General features: G+C 44.6%; 3 protein-coding genes across 21 annotated transcripts in view; 2 read left to right on the top strand and 1 right to left on the bottom strand.

The window, feature by feature from the left end:
- The window catches only part of LOC310704079 (zinc finger protein 318-like), a 44,314-nt gene extending 33,767 nt beyond the window's left edge, over nucleotides 1–10,547 (top strand). Inside the window, exon 10 of the transcript XR_014524556.1 lies at nucleotides 8,966–10,547. The gene's annotated coding sequence lies outside the window, so the exon portion shown is untranslated. The remainder of the gene's footprint in view (nucleotides 1–8,965) is intronic.
- Nucleotides 1–19,103, bottom strand: part of ABCC10 (ATP binding cassette subfamily C member 10) — a 27,724-nt gene extending 8,621 nt beyond the window's left edge. For 3 of the 17 annotated variants that reach the window (XM_083497061.1, XM_083497060.1, XM_083497068.1), the window contains exons 1-16: nucleotides 16,622–16,720; nucleotides 14,097–14,304; nucleotides 12,183–13,563; nucleotides 11,284–11,511; nucleotides 9,903–10,059; nucleotides 9,045–9,184; nucleotides 8,779–8,858; nucleotides 8,093–8,264; nucleotides 7,043–7,141; nucleotides 6,280–6,469; nucleotides 5,341–5,418; nucleotides 4,363–4,554; nucleotides 3,838–3,970; nucleotides 2,986–3,169; nucleotides 1,374–1,717; nucleotides 1,054–1,223 (exon numbers count right to left, since the gene is read on the bottom strand). In XM_083497061.1, the coding sequence (XP_083353187.1) occupies nucleotides 1,054–1,223; nucleotides 1,374–1,717; nucleotides 2,986–3,169; nucleotides 3,838–3,970; nucleotides 4,363–4,554; nucleotides 5,341–5,418; nucleotides 6,280–6,469; nucleotides 7,043–7,141; nucleotides 8,093–8,264; nucleotides 8,779–8,858; nucleotides 9,045–9,184; nucleotides 9,903–10,059; nucleotides 11,284–11,511; nucleotides 12,183–13,563; nucleotides 14,097–14,269 (3,721 nt within the window). In that variant the 5' untranslated portion in view covers nucleotides 14,270–14,304; nucleotides 16,622–16,720. Of the gene's footprint in view, nucleotides 1–1,053; nucleotides 1,224–1,373; nucleotides 1,718–2,985; nucleotides 3,170–3,837; nucleotides 3,971–4,362; nucleotides 4,555–5,340; nucleotides 5,419–6,279; nucleotides 6,470–7,042; nucleotides 7,142–8,092; nucleotides 8,265–8,778; nucleotides 8,859–9,044; nucleotides 9,185–9,902; nucleotides 10,060–11,283; nucleotides 11,512–12,182; nucleotides 13,564–14,096; nucleotides 14,305–15,318; nucleotides 15,653–15,701; nucleotides 15,927–16,411; nucleotides 16,568–16,617; nucleotides 16,748–17,667; nucleotides 17,780–18,568; nucleotides 18,645–18,924 lie in introns of those variants that run through there. The other 14 variants (XM_083497066.1, XM_083497065.1, XM_083497074.1 and 11 more) reach the window with 14 other exon arrangements.
- LOC310704076 (zinc finger protein 318-like) overlaps nucleotides 18,693–23,753 on the top strand; it is a 23,978-nt gene continuing 18,917 nt past the window's right edge. Inside the window, exons 1-3 of one of the 3 annotated variants that reach the window (XM_083497041.1) lie at nucleotides 18,700–19,129; nucleotides 22,427–22,508; nucleotides 22,550–22,698. In XM_083497041.1, the coding sequence (XP_083353167.1) occupies nucleotides 18,783–19,129; nucleotides 22,427–22,508; nucleotides 22,550–22,698 (578 nt within the window). In that variant the 5' untranslated portion in view covers nucleotides 18,700–18,782. Of the gene's footprint in view, nucleotides 19,130–19,880; nucleotides 19,899–22,426; nucleotides 22,699–23,753 lie in introns of those variants that run through there. The other 2 variants (XM_083497042.1, XM_083497043.1) reach the window with 2 other exon arrangements.

Here is a 23,753-nt window from a genome sequence, read left to right as displayed (position 1 = left end):
CTTGCAAAAGAATTGATGGGGTGGATTTTTCTTGCACATTAAAAATCTAACTGGAACCCTAAATTATTTTTAGGGTATGCAAGACTGGCTTTCAATTCTTTTCTCTGCCCCTTAATGTCTGCACCAGCTCACTTGCTTTTGGGAACAGAGAACCCTGTCAAACTATAGGGGAGTTCAGCTGGCTTTCAACTGGGCTGGGTTGTAAACTTAGGCAGGCTACAGTATCCCCACCCCCTTCTTTCTTTTTTAAAAGAGAAAGATGGGGGAGAGAGATAGGAAAATAGAATGCATGCAGTGGGGGGAAAGAAAAATGACCTGAAGCTGTTGCTGAAGAGAGGCTGAATCTTAGAAAAGATTTTGCTATGTATTGTGTGCCGAGAAAGAACTCCAGAGGTGAATTTAATGGCCGATGTCTGGAGAGTTCACTCTGTGAGATATTGATGGCTGTGGTTCGCATGTCAGCTTGATAACAGCAGAATGGAAGAGAACATGACCTTGTACCACTCAGATAAACACTGCAAAGAACTGAACAACGAGAGAAAGAACTAAACTCTTTCAACATTCCAGGTCTGGAAGGGCTACACACATGAAATGGATGATATATCTACAAGATGAAATTGAGGTGAAGGTGAAAAAGCAGGCAACTGGAAGAATGGTTAAATGGGAAGTGAAGGGTTTCAGCTGGAGACTAAATAAGAAATGAAGCAGCTATGGGGGAAATCTTGGACATATGATTGAAACGGGAGTGGGAAACCTGATTTTAAGAAATTGTATTAAATTAACTTGGTTTGATTTGTAATAATTTGGAAAATCAATAAAAAATGAAAATACAGTATGAAAAAATGACAAATGAGACCCGTAGTACATGCTGGTATAAAGGTAGGTCCTGGGTGGATCAAACTACTATTTAGCTGCTTTCTAGTCCTCCCAAAAGCAGATATCCAGGATCCATGTCAGAGAGTGGTGGAAAGAAGAAGCATTCTGAGATGTCAATGGTAAAAGATGACCACAGATGAAGATGCCTCCTTCAGAGGTCATAATCAGGTGGCTCACCAGGGTTTCCCATTTTTTTCTGGTGCTGGATGATGGCGATTCCTGCAATAGCAGTAACTACAGCAACTCCAATCATCTGCAGCCGAATGTCCAACCACTGCATTGCGGTGTTACTGGCAAAACGGCAGCGCTGATTCAGTTCAAGTCGCAGCTGGTTCTCTGTCTCAAACCTAGACTGGATGCAACCCAGAGGTTAATATCAGGAAGAGATCCATTGCAGTTCTCAGTACCTCTTTTTCTCAGCGGTCACAGGACCAGTTCCCCAAGTCAGCTCTTTCTGTGCATATTTAGACCTTCCCTGCCTGAAGAGCAAAACTCACCTGCCTGTGGCCCTGGTTGCTCGGATTGTGCTGAGGCCTGTCAGGGTCTCTGAGAAGTGAGTGTAGATGGGGGACAGGGTGAGACTGTAGAGGCGTTTGAGTTCTCGGGAGGTGCGCCGATAATAGCGCTGAATTGAGTAGTAGATGGCAGCCAGGGGCAGCAGAACGAGGCCGATCCAAGGCAGGCCATAGGTGATCATCACAAGCATGCCCAGCAGCCCAAAGATGTTGGCCAGGAAGATGTTGAGAATGAATGGCAGGCTGTCATCCACACAGTACAGATCTGAGGAGAAGCGATTAAGGATGCGGCCCATTGGCGTGGTGTCAAAGAAAGTCACTGTGGCCTGGCAATAGAAGAAAAAGAATGTAGTGAACCATTGTGTGCTGTTTCACACTTTTAGAGATTGATCTGTGTCCTAAAAAGAAGCTGTGTCCAGAGGCTGTTTTTTGTGGCAGCTAAGTAATTTAGAGATTATGGCACACATCAGCTGCTTAATTCTTGTACTCAAGACAAAACACTTATCATACAATACATGCTTCTCCCAAATGTGATTATATTATTATTATTATTATTATTATTATTATTATTATTATTACAACATACATCTCAAGCTAATTTACAGATATGGCATAACCCCCCCCCAAAAAAGGTAAGTTTTTTTTAAGTAAAAAAAAAAAAATAGCGGCAGAGACCTATTTTTTCCAGCTGGAAAAGCTTGTAGAAACAAAAAATGTCATCAGTTGTTTCAGGAAATTACAGATAGTGGGCATATCTCAACAAGGAATGCTGTTCCAGTGAACCGGGAACAGCCAAATTATATCCCATGATATAAAAACTTATTACATGAAACAGTTTTGAATCACTAGACAAAGCAAAGGGTTTGTTTTAAAGGATTAGAACCAGTTTGTTTGATGAAATATAAAGCCTTTAGCCTACTTTTTTTTCTATCTCTAGGACAAGCCTTGCCATAAGCATTTTGATGGGCCATTGCAAGGACCTGCACGCATGTAAGTAGAGTGACCTCAAACCAGAGCCCAAGAGGGAAGGAGGCTAATCAGATTTTCTTGCTGCATAAACTGTGGAGGAACAGGGAGGAATGCTAGTTTGAGCTTGCCCAACAGGATAATATGCCATCTCTTTTCTTTTCCCTCCTCTTTGCACAACAAGTTCTTAACAAAGACGCCTCATCCCAATACAAAGTCACCTTCATGATCCAGCTATGAGACTTGCTGTGGGGAAGAGGAGTATCCTAAGCAAGTGACTATCTTATCCTAACCTTGGTTTGCGTGATTATTTTCAAGACAGATATAAGAACTGTATAACCTGTTCTAAACAAAGAGGAAATACTGCGTTTCCAAACCATAGTGATGATTATTTTCTCGAGCCATTTCTCTCAAGAGACCTCTGGGGTTCGTGGTCAGCACTTCAGCAAAGGATTAATACCTTCTACAACAGTCAACTGAAATTAAATGGGGTCTGGACATATGAACCCCAAAGAAGAGCAAAGCAGGGAGGTGGGCTTTAAGAGCAGCTCCCCTTCTTCTCCTGCCTGTCCCCTGTCCCCAAGCAGAGCTTCCAGGACCCAGAGCTGTCCTGTCTGACAGACTTTACCTTCATCACCCTTTTGAGCAGCCTGTCGTGAATGACAATTGCAGCGTGAATGGTGCCATAGGCAAAGAGGAAGGCTCTCAGCATCGTGAAGACAGAATTGGCCCCAGCAATGCAGCCGTACACAGTCAGGTAAAAGTTCACGTCCAAAGTGCCATTTGAAGGAACGGAGGCAAAGACTGGAGAGCTGAGGAGACAGACAAGATCAGTCAGGAATGGCAGCTCACCTGATGTCCAGCTCCTTTGCCAGGTCTTGGGCAAAGTCAACAGGACCGCTCTCAAAGTGAGGGGAAGGGGTATTCCTAAGAAGGCTCCACGCTGGTCCCTCCCATTATGCTCAGGCCTGGTGCAGCATCTGAGGCAAAGAGGCAACCCAGTGTCTCCCTGACAACACCCCAGTGAGTATGGGGGAAATGTCAGGCAGTAGCAGATCGGGGGGTGGGAGTGGAGGTGAAGCAGCCAGCCAGCCGACTTGCCTGGTAGTCCTCCCTTCATGGCCAAACCCTTGAAACAAACAAAAAAAGTTGTGCCAGCCTGGGTGGGATTATCACCTCACCTCCATGCTTGATAAGCTTGCCAGGGGGACCAGGCATGGGCCAGAAGTTCCCCAATCCTTCCCTGCACCTAGGTGCCCATTTCCTCTCAGCAACCCATCTGGTAGGTTTTTTTAGATCTTTCTGCCAAGCTTCTCTTTCGTTTCTATAAGTTTTGGTGGCTCTATCGGTAGTGTTCGGTTTTCCACTCATGCCAAGGCAAACCTTCACAAAGGGGCTGCCAAAACAAAGCCCACGTGTTTCTGCACATTCACTGACAGACTTAGTCCTCAGACTCAGTTCATAGCTTATACCAACATACACGAGTCCCCCATGGGAGAAGAGCAGCAACTGTGAGGAAGGCAAAGCTGGCAGGTTGCTGACAGAGGCGTTTTCCGGGCGGGGTAGGCTGGAAATCCAGTGTGACAACCACCAGTCAGAGACATTCCTAGAAGCTGTAAGAATGCACAAGTATCAATGAGTGAGATTTAACTTTACCAATTCAAAAATTAGCAGCTAGTTAAGAGGCCTTTCATGTGAGTTTTGAGTTGTAAAAGTAGCCACAAGGTGAATTTATCTGTCCATTTTAACTGTCCAAACTGTTAGGGTGTGATTCACCTCCCGGGTCCTGTCAAAGCAAGCCCTGTGCAAGGGCTTTGGCTTGCGCAATGGGGCTTCTCCCCTCCTTCCCCGCCCCTTGGTGCTCCCTGAAATTGGTTGGGAGAACTCCACAGAACAGAATGTGGTGGGGGGCAGGAGAGGGAGGATAGCTGTCTCAAGAGGACACAGAATTTATGGGAGACAGCAAGAAACCAAGACCAGAGGAGGAAGAAAGTGAAATCCTTACCTTGCATTAGCAGCAGTGAGAGAAGGATGGACAATGCCAGGCAGCTGCCCACAGCCAGCCAATATGCTTGGTAGACCTGGAAAGCCACAGCCCCTTCTTTCTTCTCTTCCTCTCGCTTGAGGAGACAATTTGCGTCATTTGGCTCGTCTTCCTCAGGCTCTACCTCTTCTTCTTGGCTATATTCAGTGGGTACTTAGGAGGCAGAAAACAACTACAGGTCATGGCATGCAGGAAGGGTTCCTTGATGGGCAACCAGGTACCCTTGAGTTTAAAGACTTCCCATTTTGTGATATATTTTCAGTTAAATTAAAATACCTGGCAAACCCACACTTCCATCAGCTGCATCCTACTTTGGTCTGTAGACCTGGCTGTTTATAACTGGGAGCTATTGCTCTTTTCCTTTTCAGGGCAGACATATGTCACTCTCAAATTTGCTTAAAGCAGAGGATGAGATCTCCTACTGCATCTGTTCCCCCCTGCCCTTACATACAAACAAAATGAAGCTTCTGAAGAAACCTCATGCTAAGGCTAAAATGCAGTGTATGTGTGTGTGTAGTCTTTATACTAAGAATCTTTGGCCCCTGGTGTCTATTTTACTGACCTACTGTAGTAGGTTTAGGCAATTATTTTAACTTGATTTGATTCATTTGTAGACCACCAGATTAGGTGGCCTACATCAGATTAGGATTCCAGGACAATTCACAAGATAATGAAGAATAACCATGCATTAAATAAAACCTGAAGCTTATAACTCTTTGCTCAAAATGAAACAAGGAGGCCTACATGCTCAACTGGGGAGTAAGTAATGTTTCTTCTTTGCCTTAGATTTCCAAACTAGTTCACTCCTCAACCTGGCCAACTAGTCCTGATGTGAGGTCTAAAAGGTCACAAACAAAAAGATTCATAAATGTTTTTGCTCAGTTACCATGTATCCGGCAGAAGCATACTAAAATCCTCCTTAAAACACCCAGAACTTACTTTTATCCTTCTTTGTCTTGTCCATCTCCCTGAGCTGAGGGGCAGCTTGCACTAGTGGCAGGATCTCATTTGGAGTTCCTAGAAAAAAAATACCAATAGGGTTGCATTCAGCAGAAACTTAACTCTGTATCTGTTACTGTGCGATATCATCTGCCCGAGGCTCCTCTCCTTGGTCCTGAGTTGCCTTTTTGCATAAGAAAGAGGCCCTGCATGGAATATTCTCTAATCCAGCATGGTCTCCTGTTGGCTAAAGGTGTGTGTGTTTTGGGGAGTTTCACCAGTTGGCCTTTCTTTCTGCAATCCTCAGCACCACCTTCCACTCTATTCTGGAGGGTCTACCAATCCTCCACAGCAGATCCTTAGGAGCCTCCCCTCTTTTTCTGCATATAGGAACATCCTGTGAGTGAAGCTCTGTCTCTGCACATAGAGCAGCATGCCTAGAAAGATTTCTGCTCACTCTAGCTCTGTAATCTATTTGGAAACCTCATTTGCACCCCTTAACAATTCCCTTCTCCCTAATCTCATCTGCTCACCTGCATTGTTGTTGCACTTTCCCCTATTTTGGATATTTTAGTAACACAGCATATTCCTTGCAAATTCCGTTGTTTACCCACATTGTGGAAGTTTCTATTTTATTATCTGATTTAGCGTATTTATGGTCTGATAAACCTTCAGGGTAGCTTACAAGATACCAAATTAACAAAACCACTTTAAAAAAATCATAAAACAACAATAAATGAAATGAAACAATTGAATCAATTAAAATGTATTAAAAAGTGCAAAAAAAACCCCCAAACAAACTGCACAGGGACAACTAAAACACTACCTGCTTGATTTAAAAAACACCGTGTGACTCACCCTCTGAATTCCCACTCTGAGGAGGGCAGCTCAGAACCTAGGCATAGAGAAACAAAAGTGGTAGAAAACACCAGGCTATACCTGTCTTGAGTATTCTGCCGTTGTCCATTAGCAATAAGATGTCAGCCTTTTCCAAAAACTCTGTTCTGTGGGTGCAAAGAATCCTGGTCTTACGTTTGAGAATTCCCAGAATGCACTTCTGCATAAGGTGTTTGGCTACATCTGCATCAACAGCTGCCAGTGGGTCATCGAGAAGGTATAAGTCTTTATCCTAAGGAAAACAGCAATATAAATATTAAGGCTTTCTGACTTTGAAATACTAAGGATGGTAAAAAAAGAAAGAAAAATATCTGAAAATGACCTTCGTTTGTTTAATAATAATAATAATAATAATAATAATAATAATAATAATAATAATTTATACCCCGCCCATCTGGCTGGGTTTCCCCAGCCACTCTGGGTGGCTTCCAACAAAATATTAAAATACCACAATACATCAAACATTAAAAGCTTCCCTAAACACGGCTGCCTTCAGATGTCTTCTAAAAGTCTGGTAGTTGTTCTCTTAGACATCTGGGGGAGGGCGTTCCACAGGGAGGGCGCCACTTCCGAGAAGGCCCTCTGCCTGGTTCCCTGTAACTTGGCTTCTCACAGTGAGGGAACTGCCAGAAGGCCCTCGGAGCTGGACCTCAGTGTCCAGGTAGAACGATGGGGGTGGAGACGCTCCTTTAGGGTGTTTGTTTCACCCTAGTTCTTCTTAAGGGCAGGACCTGTCAATGGAAGCATCACCACTTCTATTTCAAGTTAGTGCCATCTGAGGCTGCTTACCCAGCCCTTTATATACCTGGTAAACAGCTCTTGCAAGCGCAACTCGAGCTTTCTGTCCCCCGCTGAGTGTAACTCCATTCTCGCCCACCTCTGTCTGATCGCCTGCTGGCAAAATCTAAAAGTTAAACAGAGAGATGATAAGTAATTTAAGAAGTGTTAAACAGATGCACTGAGTTATAGCAACATCCAGGACCCCTGACTTTGGTTCACAGCTCTAGTGCGAAGTCCTTCTGGATAAGCAACCAGGTGCCAAAATGTCTGCAGAGAAACCAAGGAGATTAAATGGCAGTTGGCAGCCACTGCCAAGATCAGACCACCTGTTGGTTCTGTTAATGTTGATCTGAATCCATTGAAAGGAAGGAAAGCAGAACCTTCCTAACACATTGTGCTTGGGACTCGGTTATATCATTAGTGTGAGCACAAAGTGGCAATTGTTGACAAGAGAATATGACAGACTTGAAGTAGAAAAATGCTATTCCAGTTCTTTTCAGTCCAAAGGCAGAGTGAATATAAGAATACACCGAAAACAGAAGCTTACCCCTCAATATTGATGACTCCCAAAAGAAACATATAATTAATAACAGTACTTTGACCATAATCCTAGGAAAGTCAGTTGCATTTAAGTCATTTGAAACAATGGGCTAGGTTAATCGTTTTAAATGGGGCCTTCACCGATTTTAGTGGAAAGTAAGCATGACTAACTTTTTTTACATGGGGACAACTGTATACAAAAAATTGTATTAAGAAAATGCAACACAAAATTCAAAAAGGAGGGCTCTTGGTAATGTTGCCAATTTGACCCGGTTCTGTTTACCATTGAAACAAGAAGCTAGGAAACAGCTCTGGAAGTCCACATTACTAAGACTCGCATTACTAAGCTTTAGGTGGTCTTCTTCTCAATATATTCAATTTGAGACTACACGGTTCCATATACAGCCTATTAAAAGTTCTTACATTGTGCACTGGGAATTCCCAAGGGCAGCCATACATCCGATTGTTGAATGCACATAGAGCACCAATGGTCCCTAGGGAGCCAACCTATTTTTTTTTTTCATAGGACACTCACATTCAAGTCATCAGAGAGAGCACAGGCCTCAATGACTTCCTGGTAAAACCTGGCATCATATTCCTTCCCAAAGAGGATGTTTTCACGGATGCTGGTAAACTGGATCCAGGGCTCTTGCGTGGCCAAGCCAAATCCTTTTTCCAGATCCCAGACGTAAACTTGCTCACCTCGACTGTATGCATCCCAGAGATGGGCAGGAGAAACAGACAAGGGGAAAAAAGAGGAGGAATTTAAAATTGCCATGAGAGTGGGTATGGAAAACAGGCCTTTCCAGTCATTAATTTCTATGAAGTTTGATGCTGGTCCTCTGTGTGCTTAGGAGTTTTCTAATCCTTGTCATGATTAGGCTTGTGGTTACCTAATAGTGAGGGGAAACACTTTGAATGGGCCCAGTGAATAGTGTTGGAGTACCTGATATTGCAAGTATTGCTGAAGCTTAGAAATTGTGGAACTTGTAGGGGAGGCCTCTGATAAATGGTAAAAGGAGGATGTAAGTATAATGAGCACATCAATACTAAAGAAAATCACTGCAAATAATTAGATTATTATTACCTTGTATGCCCTGGCAGTGAAATAGGTTTTGTGGCTATACTTTGGTGAGACCAGATTCAAATTAAGCCTTAAGTCTTGCAGGTGAAATCATGGGTTCTTAAGACACAAGAAGCAAAGCAGTACTGACTATTTACCTACTGAGTTCTCCAGTGATGGCTGCCAACAAAGAGCTTTTTCCACACCCAACTTTCCCAACGACTCCCACCAGTGTGCCCTGCAGAGGGAAAGAGGCACCAGCTGTTTCAGAGTTCGTTATGCAACCTTGCTGTAGCACTTCACAAACATTCATTCATTCAGAACACATTCTTGTTCTCTCTGCAGAATGGAAGTACAAAGACTCCCATATATCACATGGCTGACCCAGCGGCATTTCCCTGGACCATTGCTCCTTGTTGCTCACCTTTGCCACCACCAGATCTTGAATAAAGAGCTGCAAACTTCCTCTGGGCATGTGGGATCCAGCATTTTCTTTGCTTGCTGGTGACCATGAAAAGGTGGTGCGGCGCATTTCCAGGACAGAAGATGGGTCAGAAGGGCCGTCTGCAATGGAAAAGCAGCAGCACATCTATAGGTAAATAGGACAGGATTTAACAACGTTGTTACATCCTTGGAATGAGATCTACTCACACAATGGTACTCCCTCCCCCTTTGTGCGGCCCCTAAATCTGCTCTGGAGAGTTGGGGAGAAACCCAGAACAGGTTTAGCAGGTATGCGATTGGAGGGGGGGTAAGAGTCCTGCTGTGTGAATGGACCTAGTTCCTCAGTGCTGTGGTGACTTCCCCCCATATTCAAGAGGTACATTTGGGAACTATGAACTTTTGCAGGCTTTTTGCAGGAAACTGTCTTGGACCATCAGCTGCCTCCTTAAGAGGGCTATGCAGATGATCCAAAATAAAGAAGGTATCCATCTTTCCATAAAACTTGCTTATTCCTTCACCTGCCCATGGGTTTCACAACTTTGGCCGTTGAGAGAAACCTAGAGTGTTACCACTGGAGCTCCCTGGTGGAAGCAACAAGATGGGAACTCTGGATTAGCAAATGAGAGGAAACTGGCATCCGGAAAAGGAGCACTGCTATCAGGATACACTTGAACACCAAATTTTGTGGTTGAGTCCGTAGCCAAGCAGAATACCCAAAGGAACAAGCACCCCCCTTGCTCTTTTCACATCTATTCCCAACGACTCAAGAGCACTTCTTTCCCTACTCTGGTGGTCTTACCTAACACCACCTGTTCTCCAGTTTCCCCAGTCACCATACCTCTGCTATAGTAAGCATCCAGATCCTGGTCTGTGAGCTCAAGGAAGTGCTGGACTCGATCCAGAGATACTTTGGCTTCTAAAATCCCATTCAGCACCCAGGGGAAATTATTGAGAGGTAGAATGAGCATCCCAACAAGTGCCAAAGCTGTAAACACCTATGGGGAGACAGAAGATTTCATGGGATGAAAAAGCTCAGAGGGTTAAGCAAGGAACTGAAGTATCCAAAGAAAGCCAGAGAAAAGCCATTTTAGTAGCTGTGAACAGTGTGATGTGTGCTCAAATGTTCAAGGGTGTGTTTTAAGTGGACTTCCATTAGGGAGCATTATCTTGGGGTCTATGTCTGAGAAACATCAGCTCAGATTTAACCTTTCTGAGCAAGCTTTAATTCCTGAACTGTGATAGGAGCCAAGGCTACCAAAGCCTAAGAGGAGGGTAGAGAGTCTGAGATGGGAAGGAAGAAACCATCACTCTGTTGGTTTAATATTTAATACTTTAATATTGTCTGCTTTCATATTATGACTTTACTGGAGAGGATTTTTATATTTTTTATAATAGTGGACAATTGCTTCTTTATTCCTCTTGTCTTCTAACCGATTCTGCTTTTATATTTGTAATAAAAGAGTAAAGCTTGAAAGACAATGAACCTTGTTTTGTCTGTATAGAGTCTGTCTCACTTGTGAAGCCACTTACTTCTCACATTCCAGGGAAAGCTGTCACTCAGGTAGGAGGTCCTTACTTCTGACACTAAAAGCAATTTTATTTCCCCCTTTTTATTGCTCTTCAATAGCAGCAATGTTTAAAATTGCTGGAAGTTTGCCTGAGCAGTGATACCTTCTGAAGCCTCTGCATACACCATGACTGTTTATTCATCTGTTCATTTATTTATATAAAAGAAACAGCCTTTCTATCCCATGACAGTGAACATTCATCACTAAAAAACAAAAAGAAACCCAATAAATGTAAAATGAACAATAAAACCAAAATAACTTAAAACAAACAAATAGCAGTGGAAGAGGAAATACAGAAAGCATGCTGGAACAAAGTTGCCTTCAACAAGCTAATTGTTAGGAATGATACAAATCTCCTGGGGTATCGCAATGGAAAATGCCCTTTTGTGCATCCCAACCAACTTCTTCTCTGACAGTGGCAGGACGTACAAAAGGACCTCCCCGGTTGATGTCATTGGGTGGACAAGATCATATAGGATGACTGTTGTTCAAGTATCCTGGCCCCAAACAGTGTAACACTTTAAAGGTAAATGACCAGTACTTTGAATTGAACCTGGAAACGAATGGGTAGCCAATGAAGCTGGAATAACAAAAGAAGTCAGCTGCATATCCCAGGCAAAGGGATCATCAAGGAATGGGCACAGCTCTTACCTTGGTAGCAGAGAGCTGGTGTCCAAGTAGAACATAAGTGATGAAGATGACAATGGAGACAACCACAGGCAATGCTGCCCAGAGGTAGACACACACAGCATCCAGGTATTTGATTGCTCGAAGGCTCTTCAACTCCTTGGCTCTGCAAGTATACACTCTGCTGGCAAAATGCTGCTCCCAGGTGTAGAACTTGATCACTCGCATGCCACACAAGAACTCCGTCATCAGCTGCAGGTAAAGGGAGATGCAACACAACAATCACCGGCGTCTCTTTGTCACAATGCCTTCTATTTCAGCTAGGGCCTAAGTTAGCTATATGAGACACAGCACAGAATCAAAGTCATGTTCTCTTCTTGCTTGGTGATGTATCAGGGAAACAAAGTGCAACACAAATACTGGGATGATCCATTTAAAGTACTGTAGCCAGAAACCCAATTCCTTCAGTGAAACAGTATACAAAGGGAAACATCCCCGAGGAGGGCTAGAGCACATGCAAGAGGTCACAGCTTCAACTCCTTGTATCTTGTTAAAGGACCTCCAGCACCAGAGCTGAGTAAGATCTCTGCCTGAGACCTGGACGTACCACTGGCCATTGTGCTTGCTCTGGATTTCCTGCATCAAGGAGGACTAGGTGGCCTTCAAGGCTCTCATTTCATGGTAGGTCAGTTTCTGGAACTTGGTGACATATCGTCTCTTGGATTTGTGTGTGTGTTTGCTGGTTTACCTACACTGCTGGTTATTTATTTCCTGATAAATCATTGCAACATCCAGTTATTATTTCTGCTACTCAACATTTTTAACATGGATACCTAAATAAGTCAACAACTTTAAGCCTAAATCACAAGATCAAGAGGCAAGCAGTATGGCAAGCCTTCAAATACCACATATCCCCATCTCACCTTGACGCGTTCATCTTTGTGCTTCAGCATTTCCTTGTTGTTTTCCATGATGCGATTGGCAACCACTTTATTGATGGGCACAAGAAGCAGAGCCAGAGCTAGGCCTCCCAGGAAAGCTATGCCTACTTGCTGGTACAGAAGGTAGAGGGTGATGGCAAATTGGAAGGGAAGACTCCACAGCTCGTGGAAACTGAGGCAGAAATTGATCAAGCGGTCAGTGTCGGTGCTCATGAAGTTGACAATCTCGCCAGTGGTGAAGCCAGCCAGGCTGCTGCCACTCACCCGGAGGGCTTTCTGGTAGATGGCAGAGATAACTGCAGTGCGCACCATAAGCATCATCTTGTTGATCTGGTAACTGAACTGGTTACGCAATAGGGCACCCAGTAAGGTACCAGCAAAGAGTCCCAGTGCATACATTATCCCATTGCTGAGAGGTTCTTGGCGTGACTCCATGAAACTGACCAGCAGGTTCAGAAGCAGGGGCCCAGAGAATGCCAAAAGACTGCCAGCCAGTTTGAGCAGGCCCAGAGAGTAATAGCGTAGCCCAAAGGCAGCATGCAACACTGATAGGAGATGTACAGGCTTTTGGGTATCACAAGGATGTGCTGGAGATGAGAATTCATCAATTCTCAAGTTACTTTTGGCAAATGATCTGTCCGTTGAAGATGCAGTCTCTTTATCCTCTTGGCTGAGAGCTGCTTTTTTCCGCCAGCAGGAGTAGAAGTGTTCACAGACTGCATTGGCCTGGAGCTGTCGAGGGAGCTGAAAGACATCCTGTGGCCGATTCAGCATCCACAGGTAGCCACGCTTCATCAGAGGGTTCATCCAAGCATAGGAGAAACACGAGAGCCAGCTCTCTCCATCCTCTGCCACTCCCTGCCAAGAAGGTGCGGGGATCCCTGAGTCTGTGACCAGGGGCTCTTGCTGCCAGGAATCATTGAGAGAGCAATAGTCTAGCCTGCTGGTTGTAGGAATGATATACCCAACTACATAGAGAAGCAGAGAAGCTAACTGCAGGCAGAGGATAGACAGCCAGAAAATGGTGTCAGGTTGAAGCTGCTGACCACCCATCTCAGTCTGGCAGCGCCACACCAAGGTTATAATAAGTGATGGGATTGGAAATAAGGCAAGGATTAGTAGGATGGTAGGGCCACGATTGAAGCTGTATGGAGACTTGTAGAGAGCAAGTAGTGCCAGGCTGTGAGTAAGCCATGCCAATGTGCCTGTGCCACTTGCTAATACTTCCAGGTACAAGGAGTCCAATTTCTGTCGCCAAATGGCTGCTGGAATTATGTCAAGGATGGACAAACCAGCAAAGATAAAGGACGCAGCAATTCTGCATTTCCACCCAGTTCTGTACACAGTCTGTGAACCTAAAGACCTAGTAAAGACAGAGGAGCAAGTGTTATGAAATGATCTTATCCCTTTTTCTGATGCCCTCTCACTATTTGTTCATCATTCTTGGAAGTCTGCACGCCTCGTTGCCTGGCCTCTCAAGCATCATTCAGTACACAAGAATTGCTACACTGATTCAGGCAAAATAATTGTGCTGTCCGACACACTATTTGTGATTATTTTTTCATTAGAAGAAAAAAAGATTCAACCCTCTGAACATTCACATTTACAATTATTCCTGTGACAACAATTAAACTGGCTCTGTGTGGTCTATCTTTTGTTTGTTTCCTTGGGGCTAATTATCCGGTTGTAACTTTAATTGCCTCGTTAGTCAGAAAACCAAGTAAGTTTCTAGACTACATAAAGAGGGTGCCAAGGAGGATGATAATTTCACTATATATCATGGCTCAGGAATGTCCCATCACTTTAATTTTAACAGTCCCCCCCCAAAAAAAAACCCCACAGAGCTTAGGCGCACAATATACATATTTGTGTGAATAAGCCAGATGTTGCTCACACCTGTCACTATACCTTGGTGTTCCTATGTAGCAGGCACTTATTACAGCAAGGACCATGTGAGGTATAGTGTTCAAAATCAGCTGGTTAAAACAGTGCCCGACATTGTTGTGGACCCAGACAGGGAGTGGATTTATGGGACTGGTCCCACACAGATTGGCTAGGATCTCCTCCATCCTCTGTCAGCAACAAGTTCAACGGTCAAGAGTTCCTAAAGGAAAAGACAGGAAAACAATGAATGAAGCATAAAGAAGAAGTAATTTATGGCACAACCTGAACATTCTTGCAATGAAGAATAAAACCCTTTTACCACTATATTTCCTTCTTTTCTTTGTACAAGCACTGCAAAATGAGATACACACATTAATTCCACCTACCATTTTTCCAGCTGTCAGAAAAAGTAATAAAATTCATAATCTCATCAAATACAAAATCTTGTATGTTGGCACTTTTGAGAGGGAGACCTTCTGCTAAAGTTTCCAACATGACTGGTGACGGTAAAGAGGTATCCAGGTCTAACCTGCATAAAAATCCCCCCATCCCAGGATGCAGGAGTGGTGGCTGTAGTCATTCCTGTGAGAGAAATGCATTTTCACAGAATCTTCTCCATTACTGTAGGTTTCATTGAAACTGTCAATAAGTACTGAAAAGAGGTGGTGGTGATTTGCCAACACTTCAGATCTTTTTAGGGCAGGTCCATACAAGGGCATGATCCTAAATGCAATCAATTGTTTTACAAACCAAACAGCCAAGTAGATGTTTCTCCTTTAAGACTGAAGGCTTCCAAAGTGCTGCTTCTTCATACAGGCACTAACCTCCTTCCTCTATCAGTCAAAGCCATGCTGCCCATCCACCCCCATTATTATTATGTGGGTTCCTTCTCCAGTTTTCAATGAATGGCTGGAAGTGAGAAAGCAGAAGGAAGGTCTCTTTTCCTTTTCCACTCTGCAAACAAACACAAACTACGGATTTCCTACCCCTCGCCTCCTCCCAGGCTTTCCTCAGATCGCACAGATCTTTCTGGTGCCACCTTAAAATAAAGAAAACGCGAACAGCAACTGTCTGCCGGGCAGCCAGGCAAGAACAGAATTGCTTGGGCAGCTGAGTTCCTTTTCGGATTTTTTTAAGGATGGGGAAAATCCTTAAAAGGAGGTAGGGCGCCTCTAATTGAGAGCAACCTCGTGTGAACGATGCCTAGAAATCATGGCCTCGGCCTCAAACTCACGGTAAAGCCCGGTGTGGCGGAAGGCCTTCGCCTTCGCACAACGAGAGACTTAGCATGGACAGATGGATGATGACATGAAGGCTTGGAGTCTATCGTTTCCGTCTGTTCTGAAACGTGACCATAAAATTTCCGTTGCACGTTGCAAATGCCCTTTCCTCCGTAGGAGCAACGGAGCAGTGCAAAAGAGCCTCCAGGGAGCTGTGGGTGCACATAGGAGAGGCGGAAGCCTACTCTACGAAGCAGAGCGAGCGGGTGGGAGAAGCCGAGCGGCTCCTCTCCGGCGCTCTCCTCCAGTCGGTCCCCAGCCTGACGGAGGCTTCGGTCGACCCACCCAGAGACGGGATAGTTCAACCCACCGAAGCCCTTTCTTTCCCAGGCACTACCTTGACTCAGCGGCAGAACCGGAACTCCAAAGCCGGCTCCTTTCATATGACCAAATAAATAAATAAATAAATACAACGCTGCGCTTCCTGGTTATTTTTGCCATTGTGTTTTGCTTTGCCTTTTCATACTAAGGAAACGTGAAAGTGACAGTTGCTAAATAGGAAACAATAGTGGAATCCGGGGTTGTATCAAAGCTGTGCTTTTCCGTCTCTCCCCTCGCCAACTGAGCAAACTAAAGTAGAATCGAAAGCAAGAAATAACCCAAGTGGGATCTGTAACGACACCAACACGTGTGCGTGTTGTGTTAGGTTGGTTTTAAAATTTAAGCAGGAGCGGGGAGGCTGGGATTTATTGTGCTCTTACTGCGGGTTGCCTGCTGTTAAATCCTCCTAGTGCAAGGTCGAGTGGCCGAGAGTGATCTATAGCAGTTTTGCAATCTTGTCTCCTTGTTGCAAGTGGTGAGACGGGCAGAGTGTGGCTTACAGCACCCCTGTTATGTAGACCAAGGCTGTATCCAACTTTATACGTTTTGCTCAGAGGAAGCCCACTGAAATTAATGCGCCTGCTCATTTCAACGGGTCTAGTTTGAGTGTAACTAACGTTGGATGCAACGTTTGTTATCCTCGGACTCTGGAGGTATTTTGATCGCCACGTTGCACACGGGGCTGAGGTTCCTCGTGTTTCATAGACAGCTTTGAGAACTTATCACCTGTTACTCAGCCTTTTGGCAAAATGCAACGTCAGGGATGCAATCGTCCGCAAAGTAGAGAGATAGGAGAGCAACGGCATCACAATACACGTTACAGGTATTTCAGGTGAACTCGCCCGCGCAGGTGTTCTGTGTTAGCTGCAATGCTCCACACAACTGTATGGAAAACAGAATGCAGAACAGAAAAAAGACAACCCATTCAAAACATACCTCGCGTTAAAGCAAATGTCAGTTGAGTGGTCACTTACATCGCCCCCATCAAACCCCAGCGCAGTTTGACCTGCGCTTCCCTGAATGAGGACGCTGTTTCCATTGTAAAATGAAAGCCCCGCCCCCTCCAAAAAACAGGAAGCCAAGGGTATGTTGCTCTATCCCTTTTTTCGTCTATGGGCATTTCGTTCCCCTGCTGCAACCAACTTACTTTCGCTCTAGCGTCCTCTAGAGGTGGGAGGGTGTCCCGGCATGTTGGCAGGGCGAGCAGAAGCTGGCAGCGGGTGAACTAATCGCGTTGCTGGTTATGTAATGTTGAGATCCTTTCCCATAGTTTGATTTTACAACCTTCCCACCCACCCCCTCCAGGGCAGTGGATCATGAGAGTTAGAGTGTACACAAAATTATTGAAATAGAGCAGAACATAAATCACAGCTCTAGTGTTCGGCAGCACCACAAAAGAAAATATTGATCCAAGGCAAGAATCCTCATGATTTTTACATATATTGACAACAAAGCCACCAAGAAATCACAGAACATATGTGTGAGGTAGTCTATGATTTGATGGTGGTTTTGAGTGGGTCCTTTGTAAGTACTATGATGATCCATACGGATCTCTTTTATAATAACTGGCTTGGCTTCTGTTTCAAAAATGCCCAAAGGCAAAATGTCAAGTAGGGTTCAGAGACAGGGACAAAGGAAGCTGCCTGATACCGACTCAGAGCATTGGTCCAGTAGTAGTAACTTAGTACCTACTATCAACACTGACAGGCAATGACTTTCCAGAATTTCAGACGGAACACCTTCCCAGCTCTACCTCAAGATTCCCAGGATTGCATGCAAAGTGCTACAGCTCTGGCAGCCCCTGGGCCAAATTTGCTTAGTTGGTGGGTGTTATCTGCCTGCCATCCCAGAGGCTAAAGGTGATGCAGCAGAATAGACAACAAGTCTATTGCCTGTCATTCCTCACTGCCTTCTAGTTCCTGATAAAAAGGCCAGAAGACCTCTCAACTGAAAATTCAACACAAAAAGTAATTGACACTTACCTAAAATCTTCACTGCATTTTAATGATATATAGTAACCTCCAAACAGGTGGTTAAACACCACTAGAGATTCGCCATTTACCAATGACTTCCTATGTAAGTGCCCTCAGCCTTTGAATTATGGTAACTTCCTTCACATTGGACTTTGTTCTACCTTATCTTGTTTTCGTGATATTACTGAAGATAAGGATAAATTTTATGATCAATCTTTCTGTGACCAATGGCATTCTTAAGAATGTTTATTCAGAAGTATTTTGTTTATTTACTCAAAAACATCTATGCCCTTAACTGCCCGTGAATGGTCCCCAAAGCAGCTTGCATACGATTCAAGAAAACACAAAGCTAAAATCAGCGACGAGAACAGCATCACCATGAACAACAGTTAAAAACTTATCAGAAATCATTCGCTAGAATTGAATCCATGCGTCTAAATTCATATCCTGAATGAAGCGCGTCACAGGCACGCATTCAACAGGTGACGCTTCCCCTCCGCACGTTGCTAACAGGTAAACCTCCTTAGTTTACAGTGGTAACTCAGGTTAAGTACTTAATTCGTTCCGGAGGTCCGTACTTAACCTGAAACTGTTCTTAACCTGAAGCACCACTTTAGCTAATGAGGCCTCCTGCTGCTGCAGCGCCGCTGGAGCACGATTTCTGTTCTTATCCTGAAGCAAAGTTCTTAACCTGAAGCACTATTTCTGGGTTAGTGGGGTCTGTAACCTGAAGCGTATGTAACCCGAGGTACCACTGTATTAAACTTTTTCCAGCAGACGTATTAAGCTCAGAGGACGTTGGCAGGGGAGAGTTAGCGCACACATGGGAGACGGAGGTTGGACCTATATTATTAGGGCAGCCTAATAAACACTGCAGTTTACACTGGGGACCGCCTCTCGTTGCGCTGACCTTCCTCCCTATCACGTGACTCAAGGCCCGCCCCCCGCTATTTCCTCCGTCCGTGCGCCATTCGCAGGGCTAGCTGATGCATCTCCCCCCAACCCCGCCTCTTCCCTCGCACGCGACACGTGACCCGCCTTCCCTATCCGCCATTTTGTCGGGGCGGCCCGAGGAAGCTTTTTGTAACCTCGGGCTCTTGCGTTTGCGTCCGGTGCGCGCGCGCATGCACGCATGGAGCGTGCTGAGGGAGGATGGTCAGCAGGAGGAGCAAGGAGGAGCGGCCTCGGCGAGGAGTGAGGGCGGGCGGCCTCCGGGGCTCCTTGAGCCGCCGCCGCCGCCACTACCGGCAGCGCCATGTACCGTACCAGTAGCGTGTCTTCCTCCAGCCGGTCCAAAGAGAGCAGTAGATCGGGCTCGCGCAGTTCCCGCTCCGCTGCCTCCGGTTCGACGCGGGGCCGGAGCCCGCGCCGCTCACGCTCGCGCTCGCCTTCCCCGCGAGGCCGCCGGTACCGTTCGCCGTCCAGCAGCCGCTCTTCTCGCCGCTTGCCGTCCCCGCGCCGCAGTAGTCGGGTACGGTCTCCGTCCGTGGGGAGCCGGAACCGGGCCGGCTCAGAGCAGGCTTGCCCGGCATAGCGACCTAAGGACCGGGCCTTGGGAATATTAGTCCGCCCTCCCCTTTATCCCCCCCTCCCCACGGCTATGGCAACGGCTCCCTGCCTGGCCGCTCGCTTTCTCGCCTGAGCCACACACCGAAGTGGTGACAAACGGAGGATATATCCCCTTTGGTCTCTTCCTGTCGTCACCTTTCCTGCAGGTTTCAGGAAAGGCGAATCTTCCTTTCCTCCCGAAGTGCACAAAGACCTCTCACATCGCTGGGCCAGGGCCTTAGCAACCTCTTGCATCCCCCAACAGTTGTACCTGCAAGCACAGTTTTGGTTAGGGGAGGACTAACACAAAGGCATAGTTGTTCAGCCAAAGTTGGCGGGCTCCCCCCCCCCAAAAAAAGTCACGGAGGACGCAATCCTATGCACACTTACTTGACAGTAATTTAATTTAGTAAGACGTCTCAGTAAGTTTAGAGCTGACCTAAGAGGTTGCCTAAGGTGAAGGAGCAAGTGGTACACCTGCCCTCCGTTTATGGTTCATAAGGCTGGTTCAGTGATTTTGGTATCCAAGGCTGGTTCAGTGATTTTGGAACATGAGACAGAAAATCCAGAAAAACCTCTTCCACCCCCCTTGCTGGCAGTAGGAAGATAACAATAACAGACTACTACAGATTCGCTGCCCTTCCATTACCCTTAAAAGCAGTTGCCTAAGGCACACTCTTCATTTCCTAATGGTAGGGTTGCCCAACATGTTTTTGGGAATTTATCTTCAGGTTCTTTGGTCATTATTCTTTCTTAGAAAAGCAGAGAATGCTTGTGGGTTGTGGGAGCTTAGTTCTTTGTGGATTGAATAGGAACGTAGGACCATGCTAAGTTTGAAACTAAACATAGTATAGGTTTAGAAGAGTTTTAGTATATTTGTTTTGATTTATAATTTTACTATGCTTGTTCCTATAGCAGAATATAACACAATCCTAAGCATATTGACTCAAAAATAAGCCTCTTTATATTCAATGGGATTTGATTTCTGATAACTCTGTTTAGGATTGCTGTTAGACAAATTACCGTAAGTTTATACAATAAAAACTTTTTATACCCCATCTCTTAAAGCAGTACTAGAAAATACTTAGCCGTTACTGAGGGAAATAAATCAGTTATGTGGGCAGACAGCAAGAGTGGTGTTTTTTTTTAGCCTAGCACGCAATTTCTTGGAAATTAAAGGTGGCAGCCTCCAGTGTTTTTCAAACATGGATCCCCAGCTGTTGTTGAACTACAACTCCCATCATTCCTGACCACTGGTCCTGCTAACTTAAGGTGATAGGAGTTGTAATCCAACAATAGCTGGGGACTCAAGTTTGAGGAAAAACTGCTGTAAGCAGTGTGGGGCCAAATCCTTTCCCATCATTATAGATTTTTTTTAACCCATGGGTCACATACACATTTAAGCAGACCTCCAGGGACCTCATGCCAGTGGTGGATGTGGCCATCCCATGCTTCCATACCCACACTCACATGTGCACACAGGGCACATAGGCCCTTGGCCCTTAGCTGTTCCTCAAGCTGGCCCTCACATTCCCCAGCCCAGCAGGGACCTCCCTGTTCATCAAGTTATCAGACTGATGGCTGGGCAGGGATTGATTGGATCGTCATCAGGGCACTAGACTGTGTGTGTGTGTTTTTGTTTACTTCACACACCCCAATGTGTTATCTCATTTGCTTCCAAAATTGGTAGGTTTTTTAGAGGGTCAGGGAAATGATTTGGGAGGCTTGATTCAGCTTCCAGGCCAGGGGTTAGCTACCTCTGCTCTAAGGAAAATAGTGCTGGGGGCACAGCACTGATGTAATATGTAGATCAAGAAAACTGAACAGAATTGTGGGGACCTTTCATTAAAGCTCCTAGAGTATGAGTAAGAACCTGCTACTGGTCCTTTTTGATCTTCTGGCTTAGAATGAGCAGAGCTGCTTGTGATCAGCCCAACCAAGCGAGCAGGAGCTTTCCCCAAATATTCAGTGGCATTAAAAAATAGTGAAATTGACTCAGGCCATTTTTAAAATAATTGTACAATACTCAGGCAAGATTTCTGGAAATTAATAGTATTGTATAAAGATTTTCCTGAAAATCCAGACTGCTGACTTGCTGCCCAGTGTTCTGAAAAGGAAAGGTTGAAAACCTGTGATAGCTGGGGAGTTGAAACCCAACTTAGAAGTGAACAGTAGCCTACTTGAGAGGGACATAAGTCACTTCCAGGTTAGATAAAGGAGCCCCAAACTGCAATTATGGTTTTATTTCTGCTCATGGCATAAGTGATACATGGGTGGAGTTTATAAAACTACCCATATAAAATTGCATATTTATAAACATGAATTCACCAGTAGTCATGTACTGTGGCAAAGCAGTTACGTGAGTTTTCTGAATAATTTTGAATCAGAATTTTTCAGTGCCTTAAATTGATTGGGATTGGATTTAGTTTATTTGAATTACAGTGGTACCTCCGGTTGTGCATGGGATCCGTTCCGGAGTTCTGGTCAGATCCTGAGGAATTTGCAGTCGGAGGTGCCTGTTCTGCACGCGGTGCGGTAGAGCGCTTCTGCACATGCACGCGGCAAAACCCAGAAAAATACTTCCGGCTTTGCCGCATGCGTAACCCGAAGGATACGCAACCAGAGGTGTATGTATCCAGAGGTACCACTGTATTTGGTTTTTGGATTTTAATTAAGCCTTGTTTATACATGCATTCTTGAGCACACAAATCTACAAATCAGTAGTTCTCATGTGAGAGAGAAGATGCTTTCCAGAGACAGTCATCTAACCAAAAAAAATGTTGTTGAAACTTTGAAATGCCCCAAATTTAACTCTATTATTTCCATCCATTTTATTACTAATTAATTTTATGAAACAATATATTCCAAGAAAGTGAGAATATTCTGTAGAAACAAACATCACTGGGGATATTTTCTGCTCTACATTATTGGCTGCAATTTTTCTTAATGGTAAAGTTGTCAATCTAGTTCCATTGCCTACGCATGTGTTCACAGATGCCTTCAGTGCAGATGAGTGCAAGTTTGATGTGCATTGTCTGATTTAAGTTGGCGTTAACACTTTAAATTGTTTAATTTCACAGTGGTTTTGGGTTATTCCTTGAATTTAATTTGATTAGTTTTCATTTCAAAGCAACAAAGGTGATGTCAAAGCAGCTTACAACAATAACGTAATCTATCCTAATAATTAGCATGATGGAACTGTATTTTTCTCCAATTGCAGAGACGTTCCACAGGCCGGCGCTCATGTTCCCCGGGCCGGCACTCACGTTCCCCGGGCCGGCGCTCACGTTCCCCGGGCCGGCGCTCACGTTCCCCGGGCCGGCGCTCACGTTCCCCAGGCCAGCATTCTCCAAGTCGACATTCTGAGTCTTCAGTGGAACAGAATTTACGGATCACAGTTGGCAATGACCGTTACGGCATTGACACACCTGAGAGAAAGAGAATATCTGATAGACTAGGCTCACCAGTTGATAGTCTAAGTGATTTGGACAGGTATGCCTCTGAAGAATAGCCTTTCAGAATTACACCTTTTAGTTCTTGTATCATAGGTGATAGAAATGATCACCAACTTGCTGTGAGATGGTACAGTGGTGCCTCGCAAAACGAAATTAATCCGTTCCGCGAGTCTCTTCGTCTTGCGGGTTTTTTCGTCTTGCGAAGCACGGCTATTAGCGGCTATTAACAGCTTAGCGGCTATTAGCGGCTTTAAGAAAAAGGAAACAAACTCGCAAGAACTCGCAAGACGTTTCGTCTTGCGAAGCAAGCCCATAGGGAAATTCGTCTTGCGGAACGACTCAAAAACCGGAAAACTCTTTCGTCTTGCGCGTTTTTCGTCTTGCGAGGCACCACTGTATGGAAATTGTATTGGATGGAATATATCAAGAATCCCACATCTAAGAGATGTTTTGCTTTCTTCACTTTTACGTCGTATTGGTACTCCCAAGTACTTGCCAAAACCCGGTGGTAGCTCTTAAACTAAAATTGTGCAGTAAGATTAGATTCTGAAGAACTGCATGCATACAAGTACAGGAATAATATGAATGTATGATTGTTGTTGCTGTAATGTTAACCATGTTGTTGATAGTGATGGAATATATTATAAATGCCCATAAATTAGAAAGGGATAAAGTTGAAGATAAAAAAACATAGATTAGGAAGTTAAACAGCTAGTTGGCTGAAGGCAACATAAGATTCTCACTAGATCAACACTTGAGTTTTTATGAGAATTTATTTCAGTGGTGAACTACTGTGGATAAAGTTTTTATGTTAGAATCTTGTGAAGCATAATTTATTTTTATTTTTTAATTAGCTCATTTGACTGGAGGGGTACATTTAAATTTTGTTCTTCCCTGCTGAATGGTGGTAGCAGTGCTGGTAAAGTTTTTCTGGGTACTTTATTCCCAGTATATATAAATAAATAGGAGAGTGTCTTTTATGAAATCTGATGAATACTTTTTCTCCTTCCTGTCATGCTGGCTTTTGTGAAGGCAGACACTGCATTATTAAGAGTGGGAAATGACTAATTATTTTACTTGCATATAGGGGAG

This window comes from Podarcis liolepis (genome assembly GCF_965112155.1).
Source record: "Podarcis liolepis genome assembly, chromosome: 3".
Taxonomy (NCBI): Eukaryota; Metazoa; Chordata; class Lepidosauria; order Squamata; family Lacertidae; genus Podarcis; species Podarcis liolepis.
This window is presented reverse-complemented; position numbering and strand designations above follow the sequence as displayed.